General features: G+C 42.4%; 1 protein-coding gene across 2 annotated transcripts in view; it reads left to right on the plus strand.

The window, feature by feature from the left end:
- Positions 1-22,295, plus strand: part of ryr2a (ryanodine receptor 2a (cardiac)) — a 758,045-nt gene that overhangs the window by 206,847 nt on the left and 528,903 nt on the right. For both annotated transcript variants that reach the window (XM_072580564.1, XM_072580565.1), the window contains exon 2: positions 16,996-17,115. In XM_072580564.1, the coding sequence (XP_072436665.1) occupies positions 16,996-17,115 (120 nt within the window). The remainder of the gene's footprint in view (positions 1-16,995; positions 17,116-22,295) is intronic.

Genomic DNA, 22,295 nt, shown 5'->3' on the forward strand with positions numbered 1-22,295 from the left:
AGTTGGGCAGGGAGTGGAGAAGGTGGACATGGTAGGCAGGAAAGTGGAGTCAAGGCCACAATAAGATCAGGCATGATTTTACTGAACGGTGGAACACAAATGATGGGCAAATGTCCTAATCCTGCAGCTATATCTTCAGTTTCTATGTTAAGAGTATAGAGGCAAATATAGAGGATTTCAGCAGCAGATTAGCAGAGATTGCATGAGGTCAGATGATTGCATTGGGGATGGAACTAGACAATCTTAGTGGTGGTATATTTGAGGTTGGAAGCTTATCTCAGGATCAAATATGACACCAAGGTTGCAAACAGACTGGCTTAGTCTCAGAGTGTTGCCAAGGAGAAGGATGGAGTTGGTAGCTAGGGAACCATGTTTGGAGTGAATACAAACAATGGCTTCAGTTTTCACAATATAGAATTGATAGAAATTTGTGGTCATCCAGTAGTGAATACCACATAAGCAGTCTGATAATTTAACGGCAGAAGAAATGAATGAAATGGTGGTAACGGAAAGTTGAATGTTGTCAACATAAATGTGAAAAGACCATATGGTTGGAAAATAAGAGGGGTTCAGGGATAGGTCCTTGGGTATACCAGATGTAAAGTTGTAGGATCAGGTAGAGAAGCATTGCAAGTCAGTCTCTGGCTGCAATGAGGTAGAATGCAAATAAAATAAAAATCAACAATTAGAACCAAACTTACATGTTACGGCTTGAATTTTTGATTCCTCAGCGAGATTGCAGAGTCTGGACAATTCCAAGCTTCTTGAACACAACCAGAAATGTGTGGGTTTTCAATCGGGTGGCTAGATTTATAGCAGTCATGCTTGTCGCCCCTCCAGAAGGATTTCAGAGGCAGCTGCAGGAGTTGCTGAAATTAGAATTAGAATGAGAATTAGCTTTTATTGTTACATGTACTCACTCACATGAGTATAGTGAAAAGTTAACGAGCTGCAACTTATGGTGCTATCTTAGGTACAAATGAACCTAGGCACAGAATCTTGGTATAAAGCAGAAAAATAAAGGGAGCAAGTTAAGAGTTAAACATTATAGTCCTTCGTACTAATACGTAGAAGGACAGAGAAACACAGTTAATAGTTCAACATCACAGCCCATAAATGCCTGTCCATGCTGGGCTCGCATGCCTCACATCGGTTCCACAATGTCCCCACTGCTGCCTCTGGCGACCTGCTCCCTCTCTCACCCTCCCCTGAGACTGCCTGCTCCCTCTCTCACCCTCCCCCCTGAGACTGCCTACTCCCTCTCTCACCCTCCCCCCCAGGACTGCCTACTCCCTCTCTCACCCTCCCCCGGGACTGCCTGCTCCCTCTCTCACCCTCCCCTGAGACTGCCTGCTCCCTCTCACCCTCCCCCTGAGACTGCCTGCTCCCTCTCTCACCCTCCCCCCCAGGACTGCCTACTCCCTCTCTCACCCTCCCCCGGGACTGCCTACTCCCTCTCTCACCCTCCCCCGGGACTGCCTGCTCCCTCTCTCACCCTCCCCTGAGACTGCCTGCTCCCTCTCACCCTCCCCCTGAGACTGCCTGCTCCCTCTCTCACCCTCCCCCCCAGGACTGCCTACTCCCTCTCTCACCCTCCCCCCTGAGACTGCCTGCTCCCTCTCTCACCCTCCCCCCCGGGACTGCCTACTCCTTGTCCGACTCTCCCCCCTGAGACTGCTGCTCCCTCTCTCACCCTCCCTCCCGGGACTGCCAGCTCCCTCTCTCACCCTCCCCTGAGACTGCCTGCTCCCTTTGTTACCCTCCCCTGAAACTGCCTGCTCCCTCTCACCCTCCCCCTAAGATTGCCTGCTCTCTCTCTCACCCTCCCCCTGAGACTGCCTGCTCTCTCTCTCACCCTCCCCCTGAGACTGCCTGCTCCCTCTCTCACCCTCCCCCCTGAGACTGCCTGCTCCCTCTCTCATCCTCCCCCCTGAGACTGCCTGCTCCCTCTCTCTCACCCCCCCCCCCCCCCCCGGACTGCCTACTCCCTCTCCGACTCTCCCCCCTGAGACTGCTGCTCCCTCTCTCACCCTCCCCCCCGGGACTGCCAGCTCCCTCTCTCACCCTCCCCCTGAGACTGCCTGCTCTCTCTCTCACCCTCCCCCTGAGACTGCCTGCTCTCTCTCTCACCCTCCCCCTGAGACTGCCTGCTCTCTCTCTCACCCTCCCCTGAGACTGCCAGCTCCCTCTCTCACCCTCCCCTGGGACTGCCTGCTCCCTCTCTCACCCTCCCTCATGAAACTGCCTGCTCCCTCTCACCCTCCCCAGGATGGCCTGCTCCCTTTCTCACCCTCTCCTGAGACTGCCTGTTCCCTCTCTAACCCTCCCCCTGGGACTGCCTGCTCCCTCTCTCACCCTCCCCCTGTGACTGCCTGCTCCCTCTCTCACCCTTCTCCGGGACTGCCTGCTCCCTCTCTCACCCTCCCCCTGTGACTGCCTGCTCCCTCTCTCACCCTTCTCCGGGACTGCCTGCTCCCTCTCTCACCCTCCCCTGGGACTGCCTGCTCCCTCTCTCACCCTCCCCCTGTGACTGCCTGCTCCCTCTCTCACCCTCCCCCTGTGACTGCCTGCTCCCTCTCTCACCCTCCCCCTGTGACTGCCTGCTCCCTCTCTCACCCTCCCCCCTGGGTCTGCTTGCCCTTGTTGTTTGAAATGTCCATCATGGTTCTCTAGCAGCAGGCTGCAACTGTGAAGAAAAAAATAATACAATAAGTCATTTTCCAATTCTCATCCATCACATGCTCCTCATACCCCACTTTTCTCAACCTATGCCTCCCCTCCCCCATCCCCATGGACTCTCATATCCTCCGTGCTAATCTCTTTGCCCCTGCTTAGCTCATACCCTTTTCAGAGCTCCATTCCAGCATCGTACCAACTCATGCTAGCCAGTGCTGTCTAGCCACCACCCTTTACTCTTCCACCCTCAATGACAACTCAACCAGTATCCACCGTCTGCAGACCCGAGGACACATACTGAGATTAAGTAAAGTTCTTAAATGTCTATTGATGAATTCAATAATTAAAAAAAACTCTCATTCATTAAAAAAACCCAGGCAGTACATTTAACTTCCTTCATACACTCTAACAATTAGATGCCACATTAATAATCCCAAGATGTTCACTTTCATGACTCATTCCAAATGTAAATATAAATGTTTGAACAAACACATTCACAAGTTAGCTTGCATCTGTATAATAACTTACACATTCTCAGAATGTCTCACCACTTCATAGCGAATAAAACAGTTTTAAATGTAGTCAGTTGTATTGCAGAGAAAAAATGATGGCTAGTTATATCAGGTGACACAAACAACAATGTGATAAATGGCAACATAATCTACTTTGTGATGTTGCTTGAAGTCTAGTTGTTTTACAGGTTGTCAGAAGAACTATCATGCTTCATCTAGTGACCCTGGGGTGTTATAAATCCACTTGCTGTGATAGATTCAACATAACTTTAACATATGTGATATTGACAGAGCAGTCAGAACATCATGGACAGAACAAGCCCCTTTACCAGCACTGCCTTTATGTCCTCCCTAGCAGCACTTCCCATGTTATGCCCCTTAGCTCTAAAGCCATCATAGACACATATTGTACTGAATTGTCAGCCTGGTACTCTAATCTCTGGAGTGGAGCTCGAAGTTACAACCTTCTGATTCAGATGTGACAGACTTCCATTGAATCCAGGCTGATGCTTTCCGTATTGGTCGGAATTTGATTAATTTGACAGTGTCCCTTTATTCTTGATTAGCCTTTACCATACCTTTTATTATCTTTTGTATCCATTTGAAGACCTACACACATATGGGTACTTCACAGGATGAGAGGTCCAGTGAGGTCCTGGTTTTTATCATTACTCAGATTCCTGATATTAGGTATCAACTTTATTTTGGCTTATCTTGGGACTTCCTGCAAGGCTTGACTATCTCTCTTGCTTCTCAGCAACCTGAACTGGACACAATATTAAAGGCCATGTGTAGTTTGATGCCAGTTCCTTTTAGTTTCTATTCTACTATTCTAGGTATATATGTTTGACAGTCTATTGATTTTATTGTATTCTATTCTGTACTTTTTGACTGCATTGATTGTCCAGTCTTCACAGGCCTCGTGGTTTCTCTCAGTTTTGCTCTTAGCCATTTCCGCGCCATTCACCAACTGTAATTTAAGCTCAGAAATGGGAGGCTTGCCTGCTGGTTGGAAACCAGCTGAAAGCTTCATGTCATCTCCATCAGGCACGGCTTGTTGGATGAAATGCCTAAGTAGCTAGCCTAAGTGGCCTTTCCTGTGATCAAGGACTCTGAGTCAGATATCTTGAACTTCTGAGTTGCTGGCCAGTAAGAAGCCAGCATGCCCCCATTGCTGTCAGCACTACTGGAGTCCAGGGCCCCAGGATCAGTGATGTTTCCTAGCTACAGGTTAGTGAGGGTGGGATAAGGGCTGTGAGGGTGGAGCCATTGGCTGCTGGGGTTTGGGGATTTAGAAAAAAGAACAGTGTCCACCCCCCCCAACACACACACACAGACACACACAGACACACACACACACACACACACACGCTGCTGGGAATATGCTAGTGGCATCAGGGTGAAAGTCAGAACTAGCTTTGGGGCAGAGAGGCTGCCCACAACCGTTCTGCCTTGGGCTAATCAGGGGACGGTCAGGGAGGAGACGGTATCCCAACTTGATGCTGTCCTGCCCAACTAAGAGCCCACCTCACCTACCAACCTTCCATGGGTCTGTGCTTTAAATCCCATCCACGGAATGCCATCCATTATTCCTTCCCACAATCTGCAGTTTATATTTGTCAGCATGAAAACAGATCTGCCTTGGTCTAGCCATTTCGTCTAATTTTATCTACGTCATTTTGAATGTTCTCAGCTGTCTCCTTTGGTTCCAGTACCTCACCAAATTTGGAATCTGCAAATCTGAGCAAATTGCATTGGGTTCCTGTAATTGATATAAGTTAGAAATAGCAGAAGTCTCTACATTGCATTCCACTCAGCTCTTTCTCAAGTTCCTGACATCTTTTAAAACTCTTCATCTCCCATCTGTTTATCAACACTAAGTATTGTCCTGAAATCCCATTGTTTCCAACTTCTGTGTTTAAATTTCTGAAATGGCTTTGGAAACCTTAGCTGCATAGTACCATACAATCTAATTTGGCCTGTCACTTACTCTGATAAGTTTAAAATGAATATCAAGCAGTGTTTTCCCTTTCTAAAGCCAAACTGACTGTCATTCACTGGGTTGTTGTCCAGGTAATCTCTATGTTTACTCCTGATAATCAGCTGCATTAGGGAATTGGAGTGACTCAATTTCACCCATGTCTGTTCCACCACCCACTTTTGAATGTGGGCAATACAACATGCTGGTACTTTTCTGGTGCCTGTTGACTTTCATCTCTGGATTGTCAGTGCATTTGTAAGCTCACTTACTCACCTACCCCTTGGGCGACTGCCAGCATCGTTGAAACAATACTGCATTATGAGTCAAGGACACATACAGATCAAAAAGAAGCTATTACAATGTTGCGGCAGTCTGCTATCACTCAGTGGAATACTGTGCAAGAGTACTTTCAATGTAAAATATCAATTCTTATGGATGTGAAGGTTACTGTTTGTCCTCTGAGTGGTAGGGAAAAAGTATAGTTATTATTTGAAGTCACAATGTGGGCGATCTTTTGTGGAGCAGACGTAGAGCAGTTGGTGGGGGTGGAGGCAGTGTGTTGATTATAGAAAGGACTGAGTCATTGATTTGAATTGTCTGCATTACTGGATAATGCAGTAAGCTTTATTCATTTTTGCATCTTGAGTATTAGTGAATTAAAATAGATAGTATCTTAGGTGCAATCCATCTTCAGCTGCTTTACCGATGAGCTTCTGTCTATCATAAGGTCAAAGGTGAGGATTTGATTTATGATTGCATAATATTTGCTACCACCTGCAGTTCATAAGTTACTGAAACAATTTGTAATAAGACCTGGACAACAGTCAGGTGTGGGCTGATAAGTGGCAAGTAACATTCGCATGCTACACAAGTGCCAAGCAAAAATCATCTCCAACAATAGAGATTCTAACCATCACTCCTTGACCCCAATGGAATTACCATTGCTAAATCCCATAATATCAACAACTTGGAGTTACCATTGATCAGAAACTGGACAAGACTAGTCATATACATATAGTGGTTACAAGAGCAGTCAGAGGCAGGAAACTTTGTTGCAAATAACTCACCACTCGATTCCCCAAAGCCTCTCCAAAATCTACAAGGCACAAGTTAGGAGTGTGATGGAATATTGTCCACTTGCCTGATGAGTGCAACTCCAACAGCACTTGGCACCATAACAAAGCAGTCTGTTTGAGTCACATCACATCCTCAAACATTCACTCCTCCCCACCAATGTTGAGTCGTCTTATACCTCTCTTTCCTCCTTTAAGATATTCCTTTAACGCTACCTCTTTGACCAAGCTTTTGGCCACCTGTTTTAACAGCTCCAATAAAGCACCTTGTCATTTATTTACTGCATTAAAGGGTTGTATAATTCCAGTTTGTTGTAGTTGTTTTTCAATGTATGTTCTTACTTCAGACAGTAGGGTGCCCAACCACAAAATCTTTGCTGTAATGTAGTTTCATTCAGGATATGAGGTAATCCAAACACTTGATGTGTGTTCAAGGAAAAAAGAACATGGATTTGTCTTCTCCAACCAGCAGCTAAAATAAACAAAGGTTGAAAAGAGAATGAGAATTTTGATCAATGCTGGATTACCTGATACTGATCAACATTAAAATTCTGCTGTTTTGGACAGTGAAGGTTACATCAGAGTACAACAGGATCCTGATCAGATCGGCCAGTGGGCTGAGGAGTGGCAGATGGGGTTTAATGTAGATGAATGTGAGGTGCTACATTTTGGGTAAATCAGGGCAGGACTTACACCTCGTGTAAGGTCCTGGGTAGTGTTGCCAAACAGAGACTTTTAAGTGCAGGTTCATAGTTACTTGAAAGTGGAATCGCAGGTAGATGGGATAGTGAAGAAGGCATTTGGTTTGCTTGTCTTTATTGGTCAATGCATTGAGTATAGGAGTTGGAATGTCATGTTGTGGCTGTACAGGACACTGGTTTCGGCCTTTATCTGCAATTCTGCGTGCAATTCTGGTTTTCCTGCTATAGGAAGAATGTTGTGAAACTTGAAAGGGTTCAGAAAAGATTTACAAGGATTTTGCCAGGGTTGGAGGGTTTGAGATATAAGGAGAGACTAAAGAGAGGGTTTTTTTTCTCTGGAGCGTCAGAGGCTGAGGGGTGACCTTATAGAGGTTTGTAAAATTATGAGGGGCATGGATGAGATAAGTAAACAAGGTTTTTTCCCCTAGGGTGGGAAGGCCAAAACTAGAGGTCATAGGTTTAAGGTGAGAAGCGAAACATATAAAGGGACCTATGGGGCAACGTTTTCATGCAAAGGGTGGTATATGAATGGAATGACCTGCCAGAGGAAGTGGTGGAGTTTGGTACAATTAAAACATTTAAAAGACATTTGGATGGGTGTATGAATAGGAAGGATTTAGAGGGACATGGGCAAATGCTGGCAAATGGGACTAGATTACATTTGGATATCTGGTTGGCATGGATGAGTTGGACTGAAAGGTCTGTTTCCATGTTGTACATCATTATGACTTTGACTCTGTGATTGACGGGTGCCTCCCTGGAATTCAGGACTGCTCCCCTAAAACTTTGTGAAATGGCTACTGTGAGCATGCAGGTAGGTGCTATGTGACTGAACACTAAATGAGCAAGTTAGCATCCCTGAAATACAGCCAGTTCTAAACCATGAGTTGGTGCTGTGGCCTTGCAGCGGCCTTTCAAAGCTAGTAGCTAGTGCACTGAGCAATGCTGGTCTGTGTTACCTAAATGTCTTGCAACTGGATTGGAGGGATGCCGTGGGGATCCTGAAGAGTTGTAATTATCAAACACTAATGTGCATGGAGGAGGGGCATGTGCGACTGCTGCCCATTGATTGTGCCCTGAGATACTGTTGAGTGGTGTGGAACATGGAGGGACCTTTGCAGCTAGTGGTGAGCTGACTCCATGTACCTGCTCTAATTTCCATGATGAAAGTTTTCAGCATTAGCTTGCACACAGCCTGTGGCAGGATGGAAAGCTGCACATATTGAGGTGATACGTGTAATTGCTAAGGTAATTAACAAACAACAATCTCCCTAATAGACGACTCACTAAGTTGTAGTGAGAATCTTGCCTCACTGCTGGAACTTGCTAAAAAGGTGTAGCAAGTTGCTCCCAACATTGAGGTATGCCAAGCGAGACTTCTCATATGATTCTGTTACATTTTTTACCATACTCCATATCATTCAGGCCCTTATAAGATCCATCCTGTATCTTTTTTTATTGGTATTACATTATTTTTAACCTGTGTTATGAGACTATATTGCCACTGTTTAATTTAAGTCCATTACTCTTGCCCAGAGTATCTCTCCAATGTCTCCATTTCAATCAAGGCACTGAGGCACTTGTTTTTCATTTACTGCACAATGTCTCAATTTTTTTCATTTGCCACAGTAAATCATGTCTAAGGTGGCAACATTCAATGATGATAATATAATCTTTGAAATTGCAGTGATTAAAAAAGAAACGCAACATGTGCAGTAGTTAGCAAATACCATTACTCTTGGATTCGGACAATCCTGCTGTTTGTGTTTGAAAGTGATGGCCGCAGTGATAACGTAGCAAAATCTCAATCTATTCTTGTGTTACTATGAGTTAACTCGGAACATAAATTTCCTGACACACCTCCCATTAACCAGGTGCTGCTAATAATGTATAGATTTTAATAAGAAACATTGCTTTTATCTGACTTGCCAATCACACAAACCATATTTAGGAGTGAGTGTTCAATCATATGAAGATGAAAAAAGACCAAGCGTCAGTAAAACCTGCCATATATTATAGTGTGACCTGTGCATACAATACTTCTGTATGATAGGAAATATGATAATCAATTATGTGAGACCTAGCCTTTATGATTGGACTCTGACTGGGGAAATGTCTTTTCCCTCATTATCCATGACTCATGAGGAAAGAATATTTCCACGGTTGCGAGCAGCTCCTCAACCTGCCCAAAGTTGAACCAGGTTTCTAAAGGCAGGCTCAGGAGTCACCATCTAACCAGTTCAGCAGGCTGTAAAATGCACCACCCTGTTCTGTGAACTTTCTGAATGTGCAAAGGTAACTCCTGTCCTTTACAGGAATTCTGAACAGTAATTCAGACAGGAATTCTGCATGCCTCAACATCCCCACAGCTCATTCCCTGGCAAAGACACTTGATTGTCTCTAAAACCTGTCGTGGGTGGGCAGCTTGAAATCCAGCTCCAATTCCTAATGTTACTGTGGCTGCAAATGGGGCCAGTCAAGAATTGTCAATTGGCCCCATTCTTAAGTCTGTTTCATTGTGTAATATTGGGGGGATCTTCTGTATAGGCTGCTGCTTCATCAAAGGCAGATCTTATCTTATTTTTAGGAAGCACTCTCGAATTCCTTAAGAGCCATAATTTATTAAAGTGCTTCCAAATTTCTTTACGATAATAGTTGTGAATTATGTATTTCACAATAGATCTGTTCTAAAGTAGGTGTTCAGCAATGTTTCATACGAGCACTGATTGTGCCTAGTACAGAAGCGAAAGTTCTGAACCACAGTATTGCCGAGAAACTGCAAATACAATTAGGATTTGAGAAAATAAATTGTTTTTCATCACGATTATAAATATTCAAGTAGTACTTTTTTTCTCCTGAAGAGAAAGATTTATAATTGTGTTTATTGACAAATTTGATCTTGAAGCACTTCCTAGTACTCCAAACCAGCCATATTCTGCTTTCTCCTTTTAATCCCAGCTCCTATGTCTACCATAGAGGCAGAAGAAACTCTCCATCATTAGTCCAAATGTGTGTTTAAACTCTCAAATGTAGTTTTTTTGATGTTTACTCACTGTGCATGACTGAATGGTGGGTTGGTCCATTTCAGAGGTCAGGTAAGAATCAATGCAATGCTGTGCAATTGGAGTCAGATGATAGGTTCCCTTACAAATGGGGCTTTTAGTCATAATTACTAAGACTAGGTTTATATCTCAGATTTATAAATTGACCTTAAGTTTTACCAGCTGCCATGTTGGGATTGAACCCATGACCTGGGGCATTAGTCTGAATCTGTGGATTACTTCTCGTCTGGTGGCATTATCACTGTGACACTGGCTTCCCTGAAGTCACTCAGTAGAATGTAGATGTTAGGTTGTGGATTTGCTATCACCTATTTTATACTAACATTCATAATGGTAAATTGACCCCAATTTTTCGAGATCTCCTCACTGCCCTCTCATTCAACTTGTGCAAAGCTCCAGTTGGATCCCAGTTCTCTACATAAAATTCTAATCATTGATGTTCCACTGATTTATGGTTTCACATCATACTTTATCTATTGTATGATAACCATCTCAATAACCTCCTCCATCCCTACACCCAAGTGTCTCCTTTCCTCTGACTCATGCCTCTTGTGCGTTGAATAGTTTTTGTGACCTATCCAAATATTCCTCATTTGGCTCATCATTGGCTTAATGGTTTATTCCTCTGTGAAGTGCTTTGAAATTATTATCAATGTGAGAAACAGCACATAAATGTCAGTGGTTGTTGTGCTTATATAACGTCTCATTTGTCAGAAATATCTGAAAAACTTTGGCACAGTGCATGACTTTGAAGTTCAATATCATTATAAGTCAAGGTGGCAACCAGCCTGTGTACAGCACAATAGCACAAATATATTGAGATAAATGACCATTTTCTTTTCTTTTAGTTCAGATTTCTGAGGGAGACTTTTTTGTCAGAATCCTGCTATCTCCAAGCAATTGATGTTTTTTTAAAGTTTGCATCTTTGTCGTGTCTCTTTTCTGACAATAACAGCACCATCCCTGAAAATAATAGCATTTTGATTTTGCCACTCTGATACAGAAAGAGAAACTGTGCTCGCTCACTGCCTGATTTCTACTTCTTGTGGGAAATTACTTGGCCCTTATTTAGCAGCTCTCTTCACTGGCCTTTCTTTGTTTGAGATAGGTCAATGTAATGTCCAGTGCTGTAAGACTTCCCTTTAAACTCCTCCATATTCTGCATCAAATGATTTAACTCTTCCAAAAATGTGAGCAGGCACATTCGGGTTTTATGAGATTCAGTAAACCATAGGTGGTTGATCATTATTATTGTTGAATCAATTTCTCTGACTGGTTGTCACTTCTGTTGCTGATCCTTTGGAGCTTTCAAAAATTACTGTCGGGCCAGAAAGGGAAGCATGACCTCCCCATATTACTCAACACATTATGAAGGTGATGATCAGCAGACACCAGTCAAGTATTTAACAACCTGCTGGGGCTGCCTCAGGAGTGATTTGACAACTTTATATCTGATAGCCTTCCAAGATATTTATCACACCAATGGAAATTCTGTCTTTTCAAACATTTTGATTTGATGTAGACCAAATAGAGAAGGGCAATTTCTGCAGAGTTTTCACGAGAATTCTATCTGTGTTGGTTTCTACGTGGGCCATATTGCTTGGATCCTATGTCTCTCATTGTCAGTCTATCTTTAGCTATGGCTAAATGCCCCAAACACTGGCACTGGTTAGACAACACAACAATCTAAACTCTCACTCATTGCTGAAGAGAATAGTGTCAACCTGCCTCACTATATTGTCTCTACTACCACTACATTCCTTTTTGCTTCCACCACTTGAAAGGCTCCCTGTACCACAATGCCACGCTCAGTTAGCTCATCCAGCATGCAGCCCTTACTTTCATCCAGACAAGCTAAAAGAACTTCAAATCTGTTAGACAGTTGCAAAGACTGTGGCCCTTCCACTCCAGCCCTCTGGGTCCCTTCAACTACTGCACTCACTATCGTGTCTGAATTTCTCGACCGGTGACCAAATCAGAAGAACCTGTCCTAAGGAGTGTGATTGCCTCCTGGAACCAAGAGTCCCTCTTGCTGATGTGTTGTGATGTCTGTCATTCAGCCTCCAACTCAATGATTCGGAGCACAAGCTGCTCAAGGTGCAAATACTTTTTGCAGACCTGTTTGTCCTGGATCACACTGGCCTCCAGCATTACCCACGTTCTGTAATCACAACACATCAGCTCATTTAATGTGTTTTAATTGTCTACTTAATTATTTTAATCAATTATTATTTTCCCTTTGTTTATTCAACTTACCATCATTTCCTGTACTAGTTAAAATCTTCGGAATAGAATACACTTTAACCACTTATCAGATTTTTTTCTACCCATTCATTGGATGTACACATTGCTAGGTTGGCCAGCACTTATTACCTATCCCTAGTTGTCTTGCGAAGGTGGTAGTGAGCTGCCTTCTTCAACTGCTGCAGTCCATAAGTTGTTGGTGCAACCACAACGTGATGAAGGAAGATCCAGAATTTTGACCCAGTAACAGTGAAGTAACGGCAATACATTTCCATGTCAGGATGGTGAGTGGCTTGGAGGGGAACTTGTAGGTCGGGGTGATCCCTTGAATCTGCGAAAAGTAATCATGGGTTTGGTAGATTTTGTCTAAGCAGTCTTGGTGAATTCGCATAATACATCTTGTAGATGACACATAGCACTGCTACTAAGTGTTGGTGGTGGAGGGCATAGACATTTGTGGATGAGGTGCCAAACAAGTGACCTGCTTTGTCTTGGATGGTGTCAAAGCTTCTTGAGACGTGTTGAAGTGCACTCATCCAGGCAAGAGGGGAGTAATCCATCATTCTACAGATTTGTCTCTTATAGATAGTGGACAGGCTTTGGGTGGAGGGAGGAAGGAGGTCAAAAGGTGGCTTACTCATTGCAGGATTCCTAGCCTCTTAACTGCTCTTGTAGCCAGAGTATTTATATGACAAGTGCAGTTCCATTTCTGGTCAATGGTAATCTCCATGATTGTGGTGCTGTGTACTCTTGTCATTCAATAATTTGTGAAAATCGTATTCCTGAACTAGTGCAAGTCTATAATGAAGCACAGAACAACAACAGTTTAAATGAATTAATTCTATTTTGGAAGAATGGGAGAGCAGCAATGCCTGTTGGTTTAGGATAATGCTGGTTAAATAAATGTTAGAAAGAGACAACAGATAATTGACTGGCAAAGAAATGGATCTGATACAGTAGTCATAGATCATAGAGAAGTACAGCATGGAAACAGACCCTTCGGTCCAACTAACCTAACCTAGTTCCAATTGCCAGCACTTGGCCCATATCACTCTAAACCCTTCCTATTCATACACCCATCCAGTTGCCTTTCAAATGCGGCAATTGTACCAACCTCCACCACTTTCTCTGGCCGTTAATTTCATGTACGCACCACCCTCTGGACTTCTGAAAGTGAAAAAAAATTGAAATTGAATTGGGGAGCCAATTGAGCCATCCACAGAAGCAGAGTGCCATAAGCAGTACTATTACAACTGCTAAGACTGATGTTTTTAATTCGTGTTATTTAGGACTGTACTTGTATGCCTCTTTGCAGTTGAAAAGTGTGGCGCTGGAATAGCACAGCAGGTCAGGGAGCATCTCAGGAGCAGGAGAATCGACATTTCGGGCATAAGCCCTTCATCAGGAATGTGGGGAGGTAAGGGGGCTGAGAGATAAATAGTAGGGTGGCGGTGGGGTTTGGGAGAAGGTAGCTGGGAAGGCGATAGGTGGATGCAGGTGGAGGGTAATTGTGATTGGTTGGTGGGGAGGGCGGAGCAGATAGGTGGGAAGGAAGATGGACAGCTAAGACAGTTCAAGAGGGCAGTGTCGAGATGAAGGGTTGGATCTGGGATGAGGTGGGAGGAGGGGAGATGAGAAAACTGGTGAAATTGACATTGATCCCTGTGGTTGGAGGGTCCCAAGGCGGAAAATGAGGCATCCTTCCTCCAGGCGTCGGGTGTGTTGGATTTAGCAGTGGTGGGTGCTCAGGACTTGCATGTCCTTGGCAGAGTGGGAGGGGGAGTTGAAGTGGTCACAGGGCGGTGGAGTTGTTTGGTGCCCCATTGCAGTTTGTATTTTAGAGTAACACTGGAACTATCAGTCACAGAGAGAGGATAATTGTACCATTTGTTGGAATTGGATTGAAACATTAGAGTTGAAGATGAGAATTTCCTCATGCGTGGCATTAAAATCAAAACTGTGAAACTTGACAAATTGATGGTGATCTCCTTTGAAATTGCTCATTAACAATTTGAAAGAAAGAAAATTACATTGCATTTGTACAATGGCCACTGCCCCTGGTGTTGCTGTTGGAACTGAAGAGTTTCTAGGACTTTGATTGAAGGTGGGGCAACTGCCTCACAGGGGTGGAAACTGTGACTTCAAGCAGTTGATTAGCTGCTCAGTATCATGGCTTCCATAGCTGGCGAGAGACAGGGTTGTCCCTGACTTTCTAGTCGGTAGCTCTGTGTCACCACTTTCATGGAAATCCCAGGTTTACTGTACACTTATCTGTGACTGTCACATTATTATGATTACTGAATGATTCTGTTCCTTTAAAGTCAGTGTTCTGGTACTCCCTATGGGTTAGTGCACTACTTGGCCATATGCCAATGCCATTTAGAACCTAATTAATATGGTCATTGGATATTTATTTGAATTTTCAATTGCTTGGCTCATCTGCTGGAAGAAAAGCTAGTTATCATCAAGATCTGAAAATGTGGTACAACTCCTGTTTATGCAGTAAGGTAATCTGACTGTGATTTACTCATGTTTTATACATAAGCCTGAAGGCTGAAGTTTGATAGGTGTATCTCAGACTCTCATACAAAAATTCTATACCCACACAACACTGAAAATATCTCAAAACCCTGAACCTACCAAATCAATTTTGAGTGCATCTAAGTCATAAACATTTCTTTGTACTGCATTTCTGTGTCTGCATGTGCAAGTGTTACTTATTTCTATGTACTTGTCACTATGTGTATGTTAGTAGAAATACTGCCCTGATGAAAATAGTCTGAATTTCAAATGTACAATCAGGACAAAAATTGGGTCAAAAGTTGATAATGACGCACAGCTTCATTTTTATTTAAAATCCATACATTTTTACTCTTGATATTTTCTACAAAACTTCATAGCTTTAAAAAATTAATTAAGTAGAACTTGATGGAGTTCAATACACTCCACTGAATTTACAGATTCAAGCATAGCCTGTGAAAAATGTTTGGCCTCAGCTAAAGAATCTTGCACTTTTCTCACACTCCATCCTGTTCTATCCTTCAGTCCTCTGACATTACAGCTACCTGTGCATTCAGGGTCCCCAATAATCTATTTGTCATTCCCATTTCTTGCACTTTCACATGTTATGACTCAATGACATCACTCACAGGCACAGATGTGGGTCAGTTTTTACATAAGCCACTTATTGGGAGCCTGATAGAGTTGTGTTTAACATTATATTTGGAATCCAGTCTGGTTTTACTTCCTATTGAAGTCAGTGCAGAGTACTATTGTGTAGGCTGTACTGATGGTTTTCCACTTAATCCCATGAATTTCCATCCCAACAAGTTACTGTCCTGGAATCCACCTCAAAATGAGTGTTATATCCAAATCTTACTCGTGACTATTTCCTTCAATCTCAATCTGCTTTGTCAGACTGCCTGCTTATTTTTCTCATTATGCATGAGCCAAGATTTACTCGTCAGCTGCATTGGTAGGACTGAAGCCATCATTTTTGGTGTCCATCAAAAAGCTTGTTCCTTTGTTATTGTTCATGTTTCCATCTGTGCTCATTTAAAAAACAATCTGCGTAAAACCTAGGCATCCTATTTAATTTCAATCTGACACTATTCATTATCAAGACCAAGTGCTTCAGTCTGCATATTATAGTCCACTTTTTCTGTGCCTGACCCCTTACCCACTGTTATCAAAACACTTAGCCAGGTTTTTGGAAGCTTAATTTGTTACATCTTCCCCTTGTTTATATTCATTCTTCACCCTGTATAAACTTAAGTTTATTCAAGATTTAGATGTCTGTATCCTGCCCTGTTAAAGACTACTTTTTCAATACTCCTGTACCTTCTGACTGATGTCATGCATCTGTTGAACAGTTGTGTATTAATGCACTCATTCCAATGCATTAAATCTTAAAACTTCATCTCCATTTTTAAAATCTTCCTTAGTTTCAGTCTATCCATCTCACTCTCTCCAACCTCCCCATTAACATCTCTTCACCAGCCTTACTCACACTCCTGACCATCCTTTGGACTTTCAGGCTTTGTCCTTCATTACATCCCTTTGCTGTTTGCACTACCACTGATGACATAATCTTAAGCTACCTGCCTCTATTGTCTAGAGAAAGCACCTGTCTAAACCCCTCCACCTCCCCCTTTTACTGTTGGTCATCTTCTGAACCAAATTTTTATTTATCTTTCCTGGCTAATGTTCAGCATCAGCAGCGATCATTTCTCTTCTACCATCCTCTCCTGGTTTTGAGGTTTTTTGTGTAAAGGTACCACATAAATGTAAGTTGTTTGTTGTTGATAGGAATTCTTACAGCCCTTTCAACTTCATTTTTGGAACTCTGTCTGACTGTAAGTACCTCTGTTTCAATACCTCCTTTCCTTCCTTCCAAAGTATTGAACACTAGCCATTTTGGTATTAATTATTTATTAAATACCACCCACTTGACTACATTTTCAGGCACCTTTCCTAACTCTTCTAGGGCTGCTCAATTTTTATTCTCTCTTCTGTGAACTGCTTCAGGAATATTTCTCTGTTTAAGATGCAATGTATATGCTAGCTTTGCATTTAACTTTGCGTTTCATAGTTTGCAGCTTATTTCTGGAGAATAATGTATGGATGTGTTTGACATCAAATCAATATTTACTATTATTCCATGTTTTTCAATGCCCTCTGCAGAGTAAGCTGTTCATTAGACAGAGAACTCCGAATGATGCTTATGTTTCATTTCTCTTCTTGCAGAATGATGAAGTTGTGCTGCAGTGCAGTGCCACTTTCCACAAAGAGCAGCTCAAACTCTGTCTTGCTGCAGAAGGATTTGGCAACCGACTCTGTTTTTTGGAGTCTACCTCGAACTCTAAGGTGAGCCTTTCAGATAGTTATTGCACCCTGATCAGACACTGCTGAGCTTTTTGAGTCAATTGATTGTTGCCACATCAGTTTTTGGTTGGCTCAAGGATATTATGTTCTACTGTGGAAGGGATAATAATCCAAGACCAGTTAGAAATTGAATAGATGGATGAATATAATGAAGGGCTGGTATATTTTTGAAGAGAAGTTAAAAGTAATCAATTCATTCTTGCATAAGATGACTGATGCAGACAACTGTACTTGTTAAGATTTCTTGAATTAAAAATGTAATAGATACATATTAAGAACCTGTTGTTATTTAATAATTAATGCTAGAGCAGTGCTTTGGATTTTTTTTCTTGAGACAGGATTAATCAATATTCTCTTGCTAATGGAGCCTCTAGGCGACAGTGATCACAACGCGATACAATTTTGTGTTCACTTTGAACAGGATCCACAGCACATAGCTGATACTCTCTGACACATATAACCTCAATCTCTCACCCTCACTGCTTAACCACCACACTGTACACTTTATCTCTCTGTAGCTAAATCCTGTCTGATGACCCCCTGTCCCCGGTGTCCACTGTCTACAGGCAGTTGGTCATTGTCTAGTAGGGCAACAAGCAAGCAATTGGATAAGTCCAAGTATGAGCGTTCAATTTCAGACATCAAAAGTTAACACAAAAAACCCAATAGTGACTGAAAATTGCCCTGACAACGCAAACCAGATTTCAGCATCATGACCTATGAGTGTTTTATATTACACTCTGCTACACTCAACTTTCATATACTGGAACTGAGTGTCAATCTGATCCTGTCTGGCCTGTAGTGCTGAACACAGCTGAGCTGTGACTCACACACACAAGGATAGCTTCCTCCTCTCTAGTGTCACTATCCTCCCCCTTAGAAGACTGCTCCTGTTCCCCCAATTCCTCAGCTTTCTGCACATCACCTCATTGCCGACTCCAACTGTATAAATCACAGTTCACTAGATGAAGCTGCACTCTATTAGCCCCAGACTGGTCCAAACAGCAGAATCATATAATCAAATGCCTTGTACTCTGCTCTATTATGGGCTTGATTAAGATATGACAGCATTACATTTGTTCTCTATGTCACTCGGGGGTTATGCAATGGTGATAAGAGGCATGGATGCAGTGGGTAGCCCTTAACCCTTAACCAGGCTCACGTTGTAAGTTAAAGCCACGTTATAATACATTATTGACATGCTATAATGAGAGTTATATATTTCTTTATGACAGTCAATCATAGCAGAGCCTGATCATGTTAATGACTGTTATGTACTTAGAGGAGGCAAAAACCATGCAATTTAAAATCGAGTCATGCTGCATCTAGAATGCATATTCCTTTGCAAGACATGAATCTCCTGATTTTTGCAGAAATATTACTCTCTTTTGCTCCCCAAAAGGCACTGACTCCTTGCTGGATCGTGGTCCACCATTGAAAGTTATTGTCCCTCAGTGCCACATTCACATATGTGGTGTGTGTGTGTGTGTGTGTGTGTGTGTGTGTGTGTGTGTGTGTGTGTGTGTGTGTGTGTGTGTGTGTGTGTGTGTGTGTGTGTGTGTGTGTGTCAGACGGGCAGGTGAAATCCTGCTTATTTTTTTCACCAACCTTGAGACACAATTATGTCAGCGATTTGGAATGTAGTTGGTCATTACTGGAATAACCCACCAAAAGCCCTCAGACCCCACTCCAGGATCTAGCAAATTTCTGTCGCAGTGCCCCCCTGGACATACAGAGCCAGTGCCAGCACTGCATCTCACTCATCCACAGGAAATGCAGTCAGGATAGTAAAACCTGGTTCTTCTATGCACTCCATGCATCTGTGTCTCCAACCTCTTCCTGAGTGGGGTGTTCCTCATCTTCCTCAGTGACCTGCTACTGCCTCTGAACTTGTTTGTCAGTCCTGTACCTCCTGCATCCATCTTCACCGTCTTAGGAAAGCAACAGCAGTGACCAACATGCCACCCACGGCAGAGCACCAGACCCTCAGTGGAAGTGATCTAAAATGGGGGCAAAAGGAAAGAGAGTAGTTTTGGAAAACAATGTCATTGAAATATTGTGCAGCTGAGGGCTGAGAACGCTTCACTACACTGTGACAAAAGCTGCATACAGAGAACAAATGGCCATGTTTCCGTCATCCATCTGCATTCAGGCTGAGCATGTGCAGCAACTTAGTGAAGGATGACTGACCATGGCAAAAGCCCCTAGATTATATAATGGTTGTGCCCAGGTCCCTGTAAGATTCAGACCTCTGTAAGATTCAGCCACAGAGTTGACTAAGATATTAGCATGGAAAAAAGATTGGCTAGCTAACAGGAAACAGAGCTTAGAGATAAATGGGTAATTTAGTTTTCAAGTTTGCAAGGTGCAACTAGTAAAGTATCGCAGGAATTAATGCTGGGTCCTCAATTATTTATACTGGAGAGTATGGTGCTGGAAAAGCACAACAGGTCAGGTAGCATCCAAGGAGCAGGAGAATCGACATTTTCATTCCTGATGAAGGGTTTTTGCCTGAAACGTTGATTCTCCTGATCCACGGATGCTGCCTGACCTGCTGTGCTTTTCTAGACAACAATCTCGATCTAATCTCCAGCATCTGCAGTCCTCACTTTTGCCCTTAATTATTTATCATCTAACCTATTGGTTAGATGAGGGGGCTCAATGTATTGTAGCTGAATATGGCAATGACATCAAGATTCATAAGAATGTAAATTTTCAAGACAAGGTAAAGAGTCTGCAGAGGTAGGTTATATGTGTGGGTAAGTATTGGCCGATGGAGTATACAGAGGTGAGTGTGAACTTGTTTGTCTTGGCAAGAAGAATAGAAAATTGTTTAAATGGAGACAGATTTCAGGACTTGTGGTGCAGAGGGATTTGAAAGTTCTGGTACATGAGTCAGAGAATGCAGGTATGCAGTTACAGTCAATGATTAGAAAGTTAAATGGGATGTTGTCATTAAACTGCAAGGGTGATGGAATATAAGAATAAGTAGATTTTACTGCAGCTACACAGGGCATCGATGAGATCACATCTGGAGCACTGTTTATAGTATGCTGTCTTCATTTGAAAAAAATATATAATTACTTTAGAATCAGTTCAGAGAAGGTTCACTTGACTCATTCTTGGGATGAACAGCTTATCTTCTAATAACAATTGAACAAGTTAGGCATATATCTTTTGGACATACATTGAGAAGTGACCTTATTGGAATATATGAGATCTTGAGGAAGAACTCCTGGATCATTGGATAATAGGAGGATGCTTTCTCTTGTAAGGGAGATTAAAACTATGTCACATAGTTTAAGAATAAGTGGTTTCCCTTTTAAGACAGAAAACTGTTTTCTCTCAGAGGGTGATTAAGCTATAGAATTGTATTCCTCAGAAGCTAATGTAAGCTGGATCCTTAATTTTTTTCCAGGCTGAGATCGGTTTTTGATAGACAAGGGTGTCAAGGGTTATGGACTGTAGATAGGAAAGTGGAGCTGAGACCACAACCAGATCAGGCATGATCTTATTGAGTGGTGGAGTGGGCTCAAAGGGCCAAATGGGCTACTTCTCCTCCTACATTCTATATTGATGTGTGGGAAGTCAGATCATTTCTACCAGGCTCACGTTGTAAGTTAAAGCCACATTATAATACATTATTGACATGCTATAATGAGAGTTATATATTTCTTTATGACAGTCAATCATAGCAGAGCCTGATCATGCTAATGACTGTTATATACTTAGAGGAGGCAAAAACCATGCAATTTAAAATCGAGTCATGCTGCATCTAGAATGCATATTCCTTTGCAAGACATGAATCTCCTGATTTTTGCAGAAATATTACTCTCTTTTGCTCCCCAAAAGGCACTGACTCCTTGCTGGATTGTGGTCCACAGCTGAAAGTTATTGTCCCTCAGTGCCACATTCACATATGTGTCTTGACAGTCAATGTTGTGTGTGTGTGTGTGTGTGTGTGTGTGTGTGTGTGTGTCGTTCCAGTGGTGTCAGAAGGGCAGGTGAAATCCTGTATCTGAGGAACAGAGCTTTTGGTAGGTTATTCCAGTAATGACCAACTCCATTCCAAATTGCTGACATAATTGTGACTCATGGTTGGTGAAAAAAATAAGCTTTTGATTGATGGCCATGTTTTAGAGCATTGTTCATTTGATCTTGCATCCTTCAAGATGAACTTTTTATAGTCAAAACAAAAGCAGAAATTGGTGGAAAAGTTCAGCAGTTCTGGCAGCATCTGTGAAGAGAAATCAGAGTTAATGTTTCAGGTCTGATGATCCTTCCTCACAAGTAGTTTTTGTTTCTCATTTAGTGTCCACAGTTCTTTCGGCTTTTATGGTCAAAGACAGTTTTTAAAAAGCAAAAATCTGTTTTCAAGTCCAACCTAAAATATCCATTCTGTTGCAGATGATTCTTGTGATGTCAATGCAACATGGAGCTCGTATTATTAGAATGGGAAATAAAAAACATACACACACACACACACACACACACACACACACACACACACACGTAGACAGACAGACACACAAACACACACAAGTGTGATAAAAATAGCACAATAACACTGGCTGTCATATTAAGGATTAACAGCATATAACTTGGCTCTTATTTTAAGCAATGCCTAAACTTTAAGCAGAAAACACTGGTACAATTTCATTTTTTCAAATAATATGCAACTCTGAACACAAAACAGCTGAATCTTGCACTGCTGATCCCAAGGTAAATTCAATATTAAACATGAATAGGCCATTCAGTCCATTGTGCTTTCCCCACCATTCAATTCAATGCCTTCTACTCACTTCATTCCCATAACCCTATACACCATTGGTAATCATAAATTTATCAATTTCTACCTTAAATATACTCAAAGACTGAGGTTCCACAACCTCTGTGCCAGACAGCTCCAAACGTTCGCAAGTCTCTGAGTAAAGTAATTTATCCTCATCTCAAACCTAAATGGCATCTTCTTTGTTTTTAACTTGTGCTTTTGGGTTTAGACTCCCACGGGAAATATTTTACCTGTATGTACTTAATCGCTTTAAGTTTTTTCTAAATTTCAATGAGATCACCTCGCATTCTTGAAGCTCTTGAGAATACAGGTCCAGTTTTTTTCAAATTCTCTTTGCAAAACAGTCCCAACATCCCAGGAACAAATCTGG

The sequence above is a fragment of the Chiloscyllium punctatum genome, chromosome 11 (genome assembly GCF_047496795.1).
Source record: "Chiloscyllium punctatum isolate Juve2018m chromosome 11, sChiPun1.3, whole genome shotgun sequence".
NCBI classification, from domain to species: Eukaryota; Metazoa; Chordata; class Chondrichthyes; order Orectolobiformes; family Hemiscylliidae; genus Chiloscyllium; species Chiloscyllium punctatum.